The sequence below is a fragment of the Miscanthus floridulus genome, chromosome 7, assembly GCF_019320115.1.
Source record: "Miscanthus floridulus cultivar M001 chromosome 7, ASM1932011v1, whole genome shotgun sequence".
In the NCBI taxonomy this organism is placed as follows: Eukaryota; Viridiplantae; Streptophyta; class Magnoliopsida; order Poales; family Poaceae; genus Miscanthus; species Miscanthus floridulus.
The window spans coordinates 43,468,783-43,481,572 of NC_089586.1; the positions used below are offsets into that span (position 1 = coordinate 43,468,783).

Sequence of the window (12,790 nt, forward strand, 5' to 3'; positions counted from 1 at the left end):
GCAGCTCCTGGTGGACGCACTTTGCTTCATTGGTCGAAGGCTCAGGGGCCATTCGCAAGATCATGGTGGCCATTGTGATGTTTTGGCTGGCTCAAGGGAAGACAGGTGTCTCCCTCCTGCCCTGTTGGGTTTGATCATACACATGGCATGCCCGCGCCCATGCGCCCTTCGGCATCGAGGTGTTGTGGGCTAAGGCATCCATCATCGTGGCATTTGTTAGCCTGATCAGTTTCTCGGGCCTTGGCTTGTTCTAGGCATTCCTGATCGTACTCGGCCTATACCCCGGGGGTGCATGGAATCGGATAGGCGTCATCCTCTACATCCTTCGCCGATGCTACACCATCCTCTAAGAGATGCAACATGTTCTCAGGGGTGGTCAGCAGGAGGTCATAGAGGGACTCTGAATCCCTCTCCATCATCCCCATAAACCTAGGGGAATCTAGCATCGTTGTTAGGCCGTTGCGCCTGGCCAGCTCTTGCTCGAAGAGGGTGATTATGTCCTTCATTTCAAACGGTAGTGGAGTGCTAGGGTTCCTGAATTTAGCCTCTGGCAGCAGGGGCCCACCTCTAAAGAGCTAGGTAAAAGTGGTTGCCAACATGAAAAACACTCGTCGGCTCAACTCTGGCTAGGGGTTTGCCCCGAGATAGGCGTCGACTCGGCATGCTAGCGCATCGGAGTCGATGATTGTGGGACCGGCTTGGGCCAGTCCATGATCAGGCATCGAGATGTGTGGTGGAGTTGCATTCTCTTTGCTCAGTCATAGCTGACCCAGGCGGTCGGCCATGAAGTCCAAGTCCCCGAAGCGCAAGGCTTGGCCGCGGAGAAGACCGTCTATAGGAGCTGGCCCGTTGATGTTCGTGAACTCAAGGCTTCCGAAGCAGATGCGGCCGCCGGAGGCCGTGCCAAGAGCAAGTCCAACGTAAGTGCAGGGAGCCATCGCTTCCTTCTCTATGATCAAGAGTGTGCGACTATCCCCTACCTGGCGCACCAATTGTCGGTGTTTTGTAAACCAAACTAGTAAACTTATATGATTACCGCACTGCTCTAGGAAGACGATGGTAGCATCCAGTAGACACGAGGATTTATACTAGTTTAGGCCAGAACCCTATGTCCAGTCTCAGAGATGATCGAGTGTGTATTTCTCGCTTGGATGCTCTGGAGTTCTTACAATGGGGGTGCAAGAAAGGTGGAAGAGATGGAATGTCCTGTGCTAGGCGTTGGGCTACCTGAAGAGAAGCTCCAAGAGCCCTACAACAATGGTGAATGAAAGGAATGGTAGAGGATTCAGAATATCTGGAAAGGGGCCCTAGCTACCCTTATATAGAGTTCGGGGCTAGGGCGCATACAAAAGCAAGAGGTTCTCCTGACTGAAGGGTCATGAGCCTAAGGGAGGTCCTAGCTAACTTGGCTTGCAAGCTATGCCATCTTGTGGAGCACGTCCAGGCATCGCTGTCGTCACCGCCTTGTGGCCATGTACCAGTGACTGATTGGCGCTGGCTATAGATGTCGTCTTGGTGTAGCTTGCTCGTGGTAGTGTCAAGTATTCGTACACGCATGCGGCATGGTCGATTGGTTGTCCACTTGTTCTTATTGGGGTTTAGTCCCACATCATGTAGCGATGGTAGGGGGCACAATATATAAGACAGGAGAACCCTCACCTATCAGGCTAGTCTTTTGGGTTGAGTAAGGCCCAAGGCCTTATATGTTGTAGCTCCGGTGGACCTAGGATCTGTGGGAGCGTAGGCTCGTGGTAACGAGCCGGGACGGCTGTAAGCCAGCTCCAAGATCGTGAACTCGGTGGTCACCACCGGTTCCAACAATTGGTATCAGAGCTGGTACCCAAGATCAGAAAAAGCTAAACCCGATAAAAAATCTCGAGCGTCACATATGGCGGGGGCACCCCGATGTGTGACTAAGGGAGAGATTGTTGGGGTTTAGTCCCACATCGTGTAGCGATGGTGGGAGATCACAACATATAAGGCGGAAGAAGTCCTCACCTATAAGGCTAGTCTTTTGGGTTGAGTAAGGTCTAAGGCCTTATATGTTGTAACTCCGATGGACCTAGGACTTGTGGAAGCGTAGGCTCGTGGTAACGAGCCGGGCCGGCTGTAAGCCAACTCTAAGATCGTGAACTCGATGGTCACCACTGGTTCCAACAATTTATATCAGAGTCGGTACCCATGGTCAGAAAAAGCTAAATCTGATAAAAAAAATCTCAAACGTCACATATGGCGGGGGCACCCCGATGTATGACTAAGGGGAAGATTGTTAGGGTTTAGCCCACATCGTGTAGCAATGGTGAAGAAGCACAACATATAAGGCAGGAGAACCCTCACCTAGTCTTTTGTGTTAAGTAAGGCCCAAGGCCTTATATGTTGTAGCTCCGGTGGACCTGTGACCTGTGGAAGCGCAGGCTCGTAGTAACGAGCCAGGCCAGCTGTAAGCCAGCTCCAAGATCGTGAACTCGGTGGTCACCACCGATTTCAACAGTCCTGTTGTCTAGTGTTCGCAAAAGGCGTGTTTTTCATGACTCCAATCTCCAACCAATGAATACGCAGCACAATGACATTTGACATGGTTGTGGTTGGTGAAGAACTCCATCAAACATCACAGCATGATACAGCAGCGAAAATAATTAAGTCAAAATTTGATGCACTACTTTGAATTTATAGATATCTGCCTATCTGGAATACAAAACACACATGATTTGTGCATGCATAACTCATTGACAATAACTAGACTATATTAGCCTAGAGCCCTAGACTCGTATAACTTTTCTTTCTGCATACTGTGAGGCCCCGCAAAGTTTAAGCACGACTCTCTAACCATGCCTAAACTAGCAGCTTGGTGCCTTGTGGCGTATGATTGTCTCCATGATTTACAAGCAATCTTCACGAGCTTCCACAGGCATGAAACTCGATTTCCATCCAGCAGCAAGCAGTTGATGGCATGTGATTAAGTCCTATCAAAAGAAATAAAGACCGAAAAGCACAACATAAACATAATAGAGCATTTTTTATGCTTTAAGGAATGAATGAAGGATTATGATACTAGACATGCCTCAACTCCGATTTCCGGCCACTCGAGTGCTATGCAACTTCACACCTGCAATCACCTTTAGAAACCACTTAGTCACATGCTTCATCGACTTTTGTGGATCCAAACAGTTAATCAATGAAAATTAGCAAGACAGGCATAGAGTTCGGATCATATCAAACTAGAATCTTAATTTGACAGGGAGAAAGTATAGGAAGCAAAACCTCATCTGCAATGACATTTCAGTTCACTTCATCCCCACCTATGTCTAAGTGTGCCTTCTCAGCAAGAACTGAACTCTCTACAAACTCTGCACAATTCCTGCTTGCCAAGCTTCTGATTCCTTCAAGCTTTGTTTCACCCTTTTGAGCCACGCATTCTAAAGATATGTGCAGTGGCATTATCTGAATTGTATCAACTTCAAGATCTGATGTCAAGTTACCGAGCTTGCTGGATTCATCAGCCAAAACAACTGCTCCCACTGCTGCACAGCTTGTGCCTGATGCTGAGGTATCCTCAGATCCATATGGTGAAGTAGTTAATTGTGCTTGTTCTAAATTTGTATCATCATGCGATGGAGAAGTCTGAGCTCCACTGCAAAGGACACTTGAAACGAATTTGACTGGACTGTCACAAACGACGTTACTGACACTATTTCCATGATGAGGTGGGGTTCCCACACCAGGTTCCACATGGCCATCTCCATCGGAATCGTACTTTCTCTTAGGCTGACTCTCCAGATAAGGGCTCAAGCTCAATGTGCCATCTCCATCAGACTGCTCTTGTTGGTTTGCATGCATTGTAGGGCAGGGTTTCTTGTATCCTTGCTCAAATACATAAGATGGGACCTGCTCCCTATGGACATGGGTGACAGCCAGATCCATCCCAGGCTTCCACAATGAATACATGCCAATTTCACGCATAAATTCATCTACTGTCCCACGGATATCAAACTGTTGACCACGTTTTTTCGACCCCTCTTTCCTTGATAAGCCCATGTAGAAGGCACAATGTGCACACTCTATTGTGGGATCTGAATACTCACATGGGTACGGATGGCACTGCAAAATTCCTTTAGTATCCCGATCAATCTGCATTTTAGAAGACAAATAGCATAAGGAAATTATATTTTTCAGTAAATACAATACAACCATGCTTCTATGTAGGCTCCATATGTCTAACCAAGAAAAATAACAACAGTTGAAGTCACGGTGCACAAAATTAAGAAACTCAAAAGGTACCTTTAAAGTAAGTTGTCTCAAACGAGACTCGATCCATCCCTTCCAAAGACGAAGATCATCATCATCCTCTGCAACTATGTCAACCACTAGAAACTTTTTGTACGCCTCAAAAAAATGGAAAGGCTCAAATAAAGCATTCCAATTGGCCTTATTAAGTTCAATTTCCTGCATAAAAGATAGGCAGTGAGACCATACCAGGAACATTAGCTATCAGCCGTAAATTTACAGGTACAAATCAATGCATACCTGACAAATTTTGTTGCCAAATTGAAATTGCTCCATTATAACCCTCAGTGTGCTGCTTGAAACATTGTAGCTAGAGTTCATGCATGGGTAGGCTGGAGTGATGATGGGCATGAGATGGTTTCTATCACGCGGATTTTTGCGTGGATCCCATATAGAAAAACCAAGATCATTATTCTCAATTGCACATAGCATCACTGGATTCGGCCATTGCCACTGGGTAAAAACTCTGAAGAACCTAGAAACCAGCATACTTGGCACAGCATTAGGATAGAGTTGGCAGACACGGGCAACCAGCAGAGCCCAGTTGACACCCCCAAGGAAACCAGTAATCTGACAAGGAAAATACTATAACATCATTACAGTTCATTTGCGAGGACAAACTTATTTTTGTTAGTCTTCATTCATTCAGTCCAACTACAAAATAAACTGTGCAAATAATTGATGATAAACTCAGGCTTACATTAGAATAAACACCCCTTCTCTTTGCCCAGTACTTCAAGCATCTGAGTGTTGTCCGGAAATTCTGCAAAGCACAAAGTTTGGTATACTAACACAGTGGAACCATACCATACAGGATAAAGTTGAGGGGGATGTTTCATATAACCTCAACATTTGGAACAAGCCGAAGAATCTGATCCACCACTCTGCATCCATTAAGACTTCGAACAGTTGCTTCATCAACATCACAAAGCACAGATCCTTGAGAGATATCAAAATCCTGAAGCAGTACAAGAAAACAAATAAACAATACATCTGTTCAACAGCATTCTGCATGCATGTATGTTCTTCAGAGAGAGATCCCATGTTAAGTTGAATCAAAATCTCCCATATTTACAAAAATGGGGAAAACGACTTCAAGAAGGCAAAATAAACAGTTTAAGGTATATGTTTTGTCCCTCCTGTCATCTTAAAAGGTTAAGATTAACAAAAGATGACATTAAGTTAAGGAAACAGGTTCAGGTGATATACATTTTAAGGAAACAGATTTTAATAAAAAGCCCAAAATCTATCACAACTTCCACCTTTGAAAAGCAGGAACCCATATAAGATAACTTAAGTGGCTAAAACACTATCTCGTGCAAAAGGTACACTCCTTATGCAGGAAAATTTTCTTTAACGAGTGTAGCCGAACAAGGACACATCAAGACATAGAAGTATTCAATGGAATGACTTACCGCTGGTATCACTGAAAGAGAGAGGCTAGCATACAGAAGGTCAATTGATATCCCACGGAACTTAAATTTCAATACAGGTACGTGAGCATCAGGTACAGGTTGCAACTCAGTAACTTCTTCCTTCTCTGCTAATATGCCATGCAGTGTGACAAAGAAATCCCCCTGCAGAATATTATTGTTAACATCCATCATATATCCTTATGGAATCCATACAACCAATAGGCAATAGCACATGTGAATTCACCTCTCGGTTGACATATGAAGGTCCAACACAAAGGGTATCAATATCAGCTTCAGGTCCATGAACCTAACAAGGTTATAAGACAAAATTTATCGACTAAAAGTATTTAATGCAAAAGGATAGCATACTGTCTCAGCACCTCACAAAATCAAGATGGGACACATAACCTAGGGATGTTTTTTTGTTGCCTTTACATAAAATTTCCGCTAAGTTAAATGATATCAAGAAGTCTGACCAATCCTAGTCACCATGGGATGGGACCCACCAGACGATTACTCGCGATTAGTCATCAACCAGGGCGACTAGTCAACCCTGGTCGGTCCTGGTCGTCCTATATATCAAGACTAATATACCAAACATATACTAATATATTATATGCTCTAGAGTACAAATCAAGCATGAAGATAACTCTAGCGTGGTGGCTGCAAGTAGGGTTGCAAATTGGGCTGGAAAACATGAGGTCAAGTGCCCTAAGCTATCCCAGATGTAGCCCATGTCCTCAACTGCCCAGCAATTCCATTCTTTTTCTGGTCTTCCAACCCCTAGTCATCTGACTAATCGTGACTAGTCGACAATGAACTGGACGACCAGAAAACTAATCAGCCTAATCGAGTCGTAGCCCCTAGTCGAGTCCAAGATACCGACTAGGAGTCTAGGATGACTAATTGCTATTAATCGTGATCAATCAGATGACTTTATAACACTGAAGTTAATTTGCAAGATGCAGCAGCGAACTGGTTACACAATAGCTGTAAAATAAGCATCTACAACCTAGAACCCCTTGTCCTGCAAGTTACTGCTTATAAACAGATATGCAAGCTCTCATAGTTTTGCAGTATTCAAGTAACAAGAATGTGTTGGTGCTCTTCATCTGAGTTACACACAATAGGTTGAAACCACTCTCAGAACATCTGGTAATACCATTGCTCTTAAATACAACAATGAATGTTATTTGAATGAAGAAATAAAACTATAAACCCCATAAACTCTATTGATCTTGTCAAAACAAGAAATGCAATCTGTCACTTTTTTTTAAGTTATCAACTAGCAAGAGGCCCGCCTATGTTGTCTCAACATAGCAGGTCCCAAGCCCTGATAAAGGAGGAGGGTTGTGATAGGCGTGGCGAGCCAACGTTAAATCTAGCCATTCTAATGGAGATGAAACCCAAAAGAAAACCGTTGGGGCGTAACCCTCTTAGCGACGCGCCATATCTGAACCCGGGTATGGTGTTAAATGGGCAAGGGCCGGGTCAGCACCCCCTTGGTGACGCGCCGTGTCGTGATCTGGGCATGGTGTTAAGTGAGCAAGGATCGGGTCGTCGCTTCCTTAGTGGCGCGCTACATCGGCGCCCGAGTGTAGTGAAAAATGAGCAAGGGTCTTCACATCTGAGTCGACGGATGCGAAGGGTAAGGAAGCTAGTCGAACCAACTAGGATCCGTTTAGGTAGTTAGAATGTAGGGTCGCTTACAGTTAAGTTAAGAGAATTAGTTGCTACCGCGACTAGGAGGCGTGTAAATATATTATGCGTTCAAGAGACTAAATGGAAGGGTCAGAAGGCGAAGGAGGTAGACAATACAGGTTTCAAGCTTTGATACACAGGAACAGTCGCGAATAGAAATGGAGTAGGAGTTTTGACTGATAAGAGCCTCAAGAATGGTGTGGTGGGAGTGAGAAGGCAAGGAGATAGGATTATCTTAGTCAAGCTTATCGTTGGTGATATGGTCTTGAACGTAATTAGTGCGTATGTCCCCCAAGTAGGCCTCGATGAGAGTGCTAAGAGACAGTTCTAGGAAGACTTAGATGGCCTTATTAGAGTTGTACCTAGTAGTGAGAAGTTTTTTATAGGAGAATATCTTAATGGACATGTAGGTACTACAAGCGTAGGTTTCGAGGCAGTTCATGGAGGTTTTGGGTATGGTAGTAGGAATCAGGAGGGGGAGGAAGTTCTGGACTTCGCAGTAGCTTTTGACCTGATGATAGCCAACACTTTCTTTAGAAAGAGAGATTCTCATCTAGTGACCTTCAGTAGCGGACAACACTCTAGCCAAATTGACTTTGTCCTCGCAGGAAGAAAGGACAAATGAGCATGCTTTGGTTGCAAGGTGATACCAGGGGAGTGTGTTGTTTCTCAACATAAGCTTTTGGTGGCAGACTTTCGTTTCCAGGTACGTGCCCATAGGGATAAACAAGCTAAGATTAAAAGAACAAAGTGGTGGAAACTGAAAAGGGAAACGTCAGAGATATTCAGAAAAAGGGTTATCAAAGAGGGCGCTTGGAAGAAAGAAGAGGACATAAACAACATGTGGGAGAAGATGGCAACCAACATTCGAAAGGTGGCCTCAGAGGTGTGTGGGGTAACCAAAAGAAGTGGAGGCGAGGCTAAAGATACTTGGTGGTGGAACGAGGAAGTCCAAAGGGCTATTAAAGAGAAGACAGAATGCTATAGACGCTTATACCATGACAGGAGTGTGGACAACATAGAGAAGTACAAGGTGACAAAGAAGACTGCAAAGCGAGCTGTAAGTGTGGCAAAGGGTAGAGCGTACAAGGATCTTTACCAACATTTGAGTACGAAGGAAGGAGAGAATGACATTTATAGGATGGCTAGGGTTCGTGAGAAAAAGACAAGAGACTTCAATCAAGTTAAATGCATTAAGAATGAAATGGAGCATCTCTTGGTGAAGGAGGATGAGATCTGACATCGATGGCAAGAGTATTTTGAAAAATTGTTCAATGATGAAAATACGGACCAACCTTTCAGTTGGATGACTCTTTTGATGACACCAATAGGCGCTTTGTGCGGAGAATCCAAGAATCTGAGGTCAGAGAGGAGTTGAAAAGGATGAAAGAAGGTAAGGCGATGGGACCGGATGGCATCCCAATCGAGGTGTGGAGATGCCTCGGGGACATAGCTATAGTATGGCTAACCAAGCTGTTCAACCATATTTTTCGATCGAACAAGATGCCTAACGAGTGAAAGAGAAGTATATTGGTACTGATCTACAAGAATAAAGGGGATATTCAAAGTTGTACTAATTACCGGAGAATTAAGTTGATGAGCCATACTATGAAGCTATGGGAGAGAGTTATCGAGCATCGCTTGAGAGCAATAACACGGGTCTCTATGAACCAATTTAGTTTCATGGCCGGAAGATCAACCATGGAAGCCATTTTCTTAATAAGACAAGTTATGGAGCGGTATAGGGAGAAAAAGAAGGACCTACACATGGTTTTTATTGACTTGGAGAAGACTTATGATAAAATACCAAGAAATGTTATGTGGTGAGCTTTGGACAAACATAAAGTCCCAACGAAGTACGTCGGGCTCATTAAGGACATGTACAACAATGTTGTGACTAGTGTTCGAACAAGTGATGGAAACACGGATGACTTTCCGATTAGGATACGACTACATCAAAGGTCAGCTTTGAGCCCTTATCTGTTTTCCTTAGTGATGGATGAGGTAACAAGGGACATACAAGGGGACATCCCTTGGTGTATGCTTTTCGCGGACGATGTAGTGCTAGTTGATGAAAGCCGGACAGGAGTGAATCAGAAACTGGAGTTATGGCGGGAGACTTTGGAGTACAAAGATTTTAGACTCAGTAGAACTAAAATTGAGTATATGAAATGTGACTTCGGCACTACTACTCGGGAGGAGAAAAATATTAGTTTGGAAGGTCAAGTAGTGCCTAGGAAGGATACCTTTCGATATTTAGGATCAATGCTACAGAGAGACGGGGATATTGATGAAGATGTTAGCCATAGTATCAAAGCAGAGTGGATGAAGTGGCGTCAAGCATCTAGTGTCCTATGTGACAAAAGGGTACCACAAAAGCTAAAAAGCAAGTTTTATAGGACGGCGATTAGGGTCTGCTATGTTGTATGGTGTAGAATGTTGGTCTACGAAAAGACGACATGTTCAACAGATAAGTGTCGCGGAAATGCGTATGTTGCATTGGATTTGCGGTCATACATGAAGAGATCAAGTTCGGAACGATGATATACGTGATAGATTAGGGGTAGCACCAATTGAAGAAAAGCTTGTCCAACACCGGTTGAGATGATTTGGACATGTCCAACGGGGATCTCCAGAGGCACCGGTGCGTAGTGGAATCCTAAGCCAGGATAGTAACGTGAAGAGAGGCAGAGGAAGACCAAAGTTGACTTGGGTAGAGACAATAAAAGAAGACTTGAAAGGATGGAATATATCCAAAGACTTAGCCTTAGATAGGAGTGCTTGGAAAACAGTTATTCACGTACCTGAACCTTGATTGCTTCTGCTGGATTTCAACTCTAGCTTATCCTAACTTGTTTGGGACTTAAAGGCTTTGTTGTTGTTGTTGTTGTTGTTGTTGTATCAACTAGCAAGAGGCCAACCAAAGACCAGCACTGTATGTTCCAGTACAAAATTACAATCCGTACTAAAATAGTCGACAGTAATGTTCCTTCAGATTCCTTTTAACCAACTCTTATCTTTATGGCAAATCACAGTAATTGCTAAATGCCACATGCCGGTATGTAAAACTTAATGAAAAGTGGAGTACCAAACTTGAAAGTACCTACAAGTAGTGCTTAAGTTGCAAGCTCTTCTGCTTATGCAGAACATAAAACTAAGTCTGAGGTTCTGAACCCTGAAGAAAACTAACAAATTTAGGTTATCTTCAGTAAGTGGAACTTGAATGCTGTTAATAAGACTATAGATACAATGAGTTGTGCTGTTTCAACAACTGAATGGCAAGAAAAGTTGTTATTACGATAAAAGAACCAAAGAAGCAGATACCCCCAATCTGTAAGACCCAAAAGTAAAAAGGACTGCATTTGCTTGTTCAACCAATTGCTCAGCATATCCTTTCTTACTAGTCAACTGCTTCACCCATTCCTTGACTATCTGTAAATTCAAAAGAAAGTATATGTGCACGTTAATGTATTATGCAACACTTCAAGGCTCAAGCAAAGATAGATTGTGAAATAAAAAAAGACAGAAAAAATAGGTCTATTATTTCTGCAAAGTAGCAATGGAAAAGAAAACTATATAGGTACTAAAGAATATACCAGCAATGGACAGATAAATATGTTGGTAACCATTCAACATTCTTTCCTATTAAAAAATGCTGAAACAAAAAACATACAAGTACTTGTACACCAAACTGACTTAGCAAAATGCAACAAGGCAGTACACACCATACAAAGCTCAATTAGGAAGTACTACCGCCATTTCAAATTGTAATTCGGTTTATATTTGTTCTAAGTCAAATTTAACTTTAACCAAGTATAGAAAAATATATATTAACATCTACAATATAAAAAAAACACTATTAGAATATATTTAATGGTGTATTGTATCTAAATGAATATCGTTTGAGGATGTAGATGTTTGTGCATTTTCTTATAAACTTAGTCAAAGGTAAAGAAGTTTGACTTAGGATAAAACTAAAATGACTTGCAATTTCGAAACAGGGTGTAGTATATATCACATGTTTCCTTCTAATAAAGTTCAACCCCCAACTTCGATCATGTATCAGATGTCAACTTGTTGGGTAGGGTAAACAAACAACATATAAACGGCGGATAAAACAGGAAGCTAGGGATTACCTGACCAATCTCGGATAACACATCTTCCCGCTTCGCAGACTCCTCTTTCCCCTCATAGAGGCCCGCCTCAACCAAGAACTGAAACCAAGTTTGTCAGCAAAACAACAGGAACATCATCACAATCGAAGCAAGTAAGCCGACAGGGCTGCAAAACGTAAGCAGAGACGATGAATAACCTTCTCCAGCTCGGCCGTTCTCTGCAGATCCGCCAACGTCGGCCCCGCCAGAGACAACGGCGGGTCCGTGCCGCTGTACCGCTTCGGGGACGCCCGCAGCGCCGCCCTGCCATTGCCGACAGATCCCGCCATTGACACTAGTCAGCCAAGCACCTAAGCCTCCGCGCGCCGCCGAACCCAAGCAGCTAGCAGCTAGCAGATCCCTAGACAGTAGACACCAGTAATCCGCGCCTAAGACCCAAAAATTCCCACGAAAAGGACGCTAAATCGAGCCTACCCTGTCACCCAGCCACCCCCGGATACAAATCGACCGGTCGGCTACAAAACCAAGCGACGCTGACTGGAAATTGACCTCCTGGCGGGAGACTAGCTAGCCTACCAAATTCCGCCCGCAGAGTTCCCCGCGATGCGGCAGAGGAGGAACCCTAGCCCCTAGGAATGAACGCGGAGGTGGAGGAGTGGATGCAGGTTGCAGGATGGATTCGTGGGCGCAGTCAGCGCGGGTGGGGGAGGAGGCGCGTGAGCGTGACTGCGTGACAGCGTGAGCCCCAGCCGTGTGGAAGGGGGAAGATTCGCCCGCGCCCGGCTGCTGCCTGCTGTGCGCGAGGGTTCCGCCTGCTGACAGGTGGGCCATGCCTTTGCTATGAAGTCTTTTCCTTTCTTGGACTACGAATTTAGAAACACTACTTTATTATTGAAAAACTTAAAAAGGAATTATAGGCATTGAAATTTCTTCAAAAAATTACTATAGAGACACTAAATTTCCCAATAAAATTGATTGGAGATGGAAACAAAAATTTGGTGAAACAAATTCTCCTCTGTTGGATTGTTCGAAACATGAATTTCAAATGCTAACCTACGTGACAATCACGTTAAAGCATGCCTTGTAATAATGACCTTTTGTGGCGATGGTTGAAACCTTATAAAACATTTTCCCAATAGAGTAGGAAGCTTTTATTAGGGATTTTAAAAAAGCTTTGCTCTTGAAGTCAATAAGAGGCCGCAGCTCTTTTTAAACAAAGAGCACGCAGAATTTTTAGTCTATATCTGCTTTTAAGCTTTTTTCTCTCTTAGATAT

General features: G+C 43.8%; 1 protein-coding gene across 5 annotated transcripts; it reads right to left on the minus strand.

The window, feature by feature from the left end:
• Positions 1–2,636: 2,636 nt before the first annotated feature.
• LOC136466934 (nuclear poly(A) polymerase 4-like) lies at positions 2,637–12,254 on the minus strand. 5 transcript variants are annotated; one of them, XM_066465469.1, is made up of 12 exons: positions 11,713–12,254; positions 11,537–11,614; positions 10,725–10,832; positions 5,944–6,006; positions 5,700–5,861; positions 5,129–5,242; positions 4,985–5,047; positions 4,525–4,869; positions 4,279–4,443; positions 3,262–4,128; positions 3,062–3,106; positions 2,637–2,963 (listed from the first exon to the last, which is right to left on the minus strand). In XM_066465469.1, exons 1-10 carry the CDS (start codon positions 11,842–11,844, stop codon positions 3,280–3,282), a joined length of 2,079 nt encoding a protein of 692 aa, XP_066321566.1. In that variant the 5' UTR covers positions 11,845–12,254; the 3' UTR covers positions 2,637–2,963; positions 3,062–3,106; positions 3,262–3,279. The 5 variants fall into 5 exon arrangements, with proteins under 5 accessions (XP_066321566.1, XP_066321564.1, XP_066321565.1 ...); XM_066465467.1 differs by having other exon boundaries at positions 3,062–3,116; XM_066465468.1 differs by having other exon boundaries at positions 3,062–3,149.
• Between the last annotated feature and the right edge of the window lie 536 nt (positions 12,255–12,790).

Bases quoted from the DNA above. Each gene is read 5' to 3' on its own strand.
- LOC136466934 (XM_066465469.1), bottom strand. From the start codon at position 11,844: ATGGCGGGATCTGTCGGCAATGGCAGGGCGGCGCTGCGGGCGTCCCCG. The intron at 6,007-10,724 runs GTATCTGCTTCT...TAACCTTGTTAG, and splicing joins TTGGGTCTTACAGATTGGGG to GTTCATGGACCTGAAGCTGA. The intron at 4,129-4,278 runs GTACCTTTTGAG...TCTAAAATGCAG, and splicing joins TGAGACAACTTACTTTAAAG to ATTGATCGGGATACTAAAGG.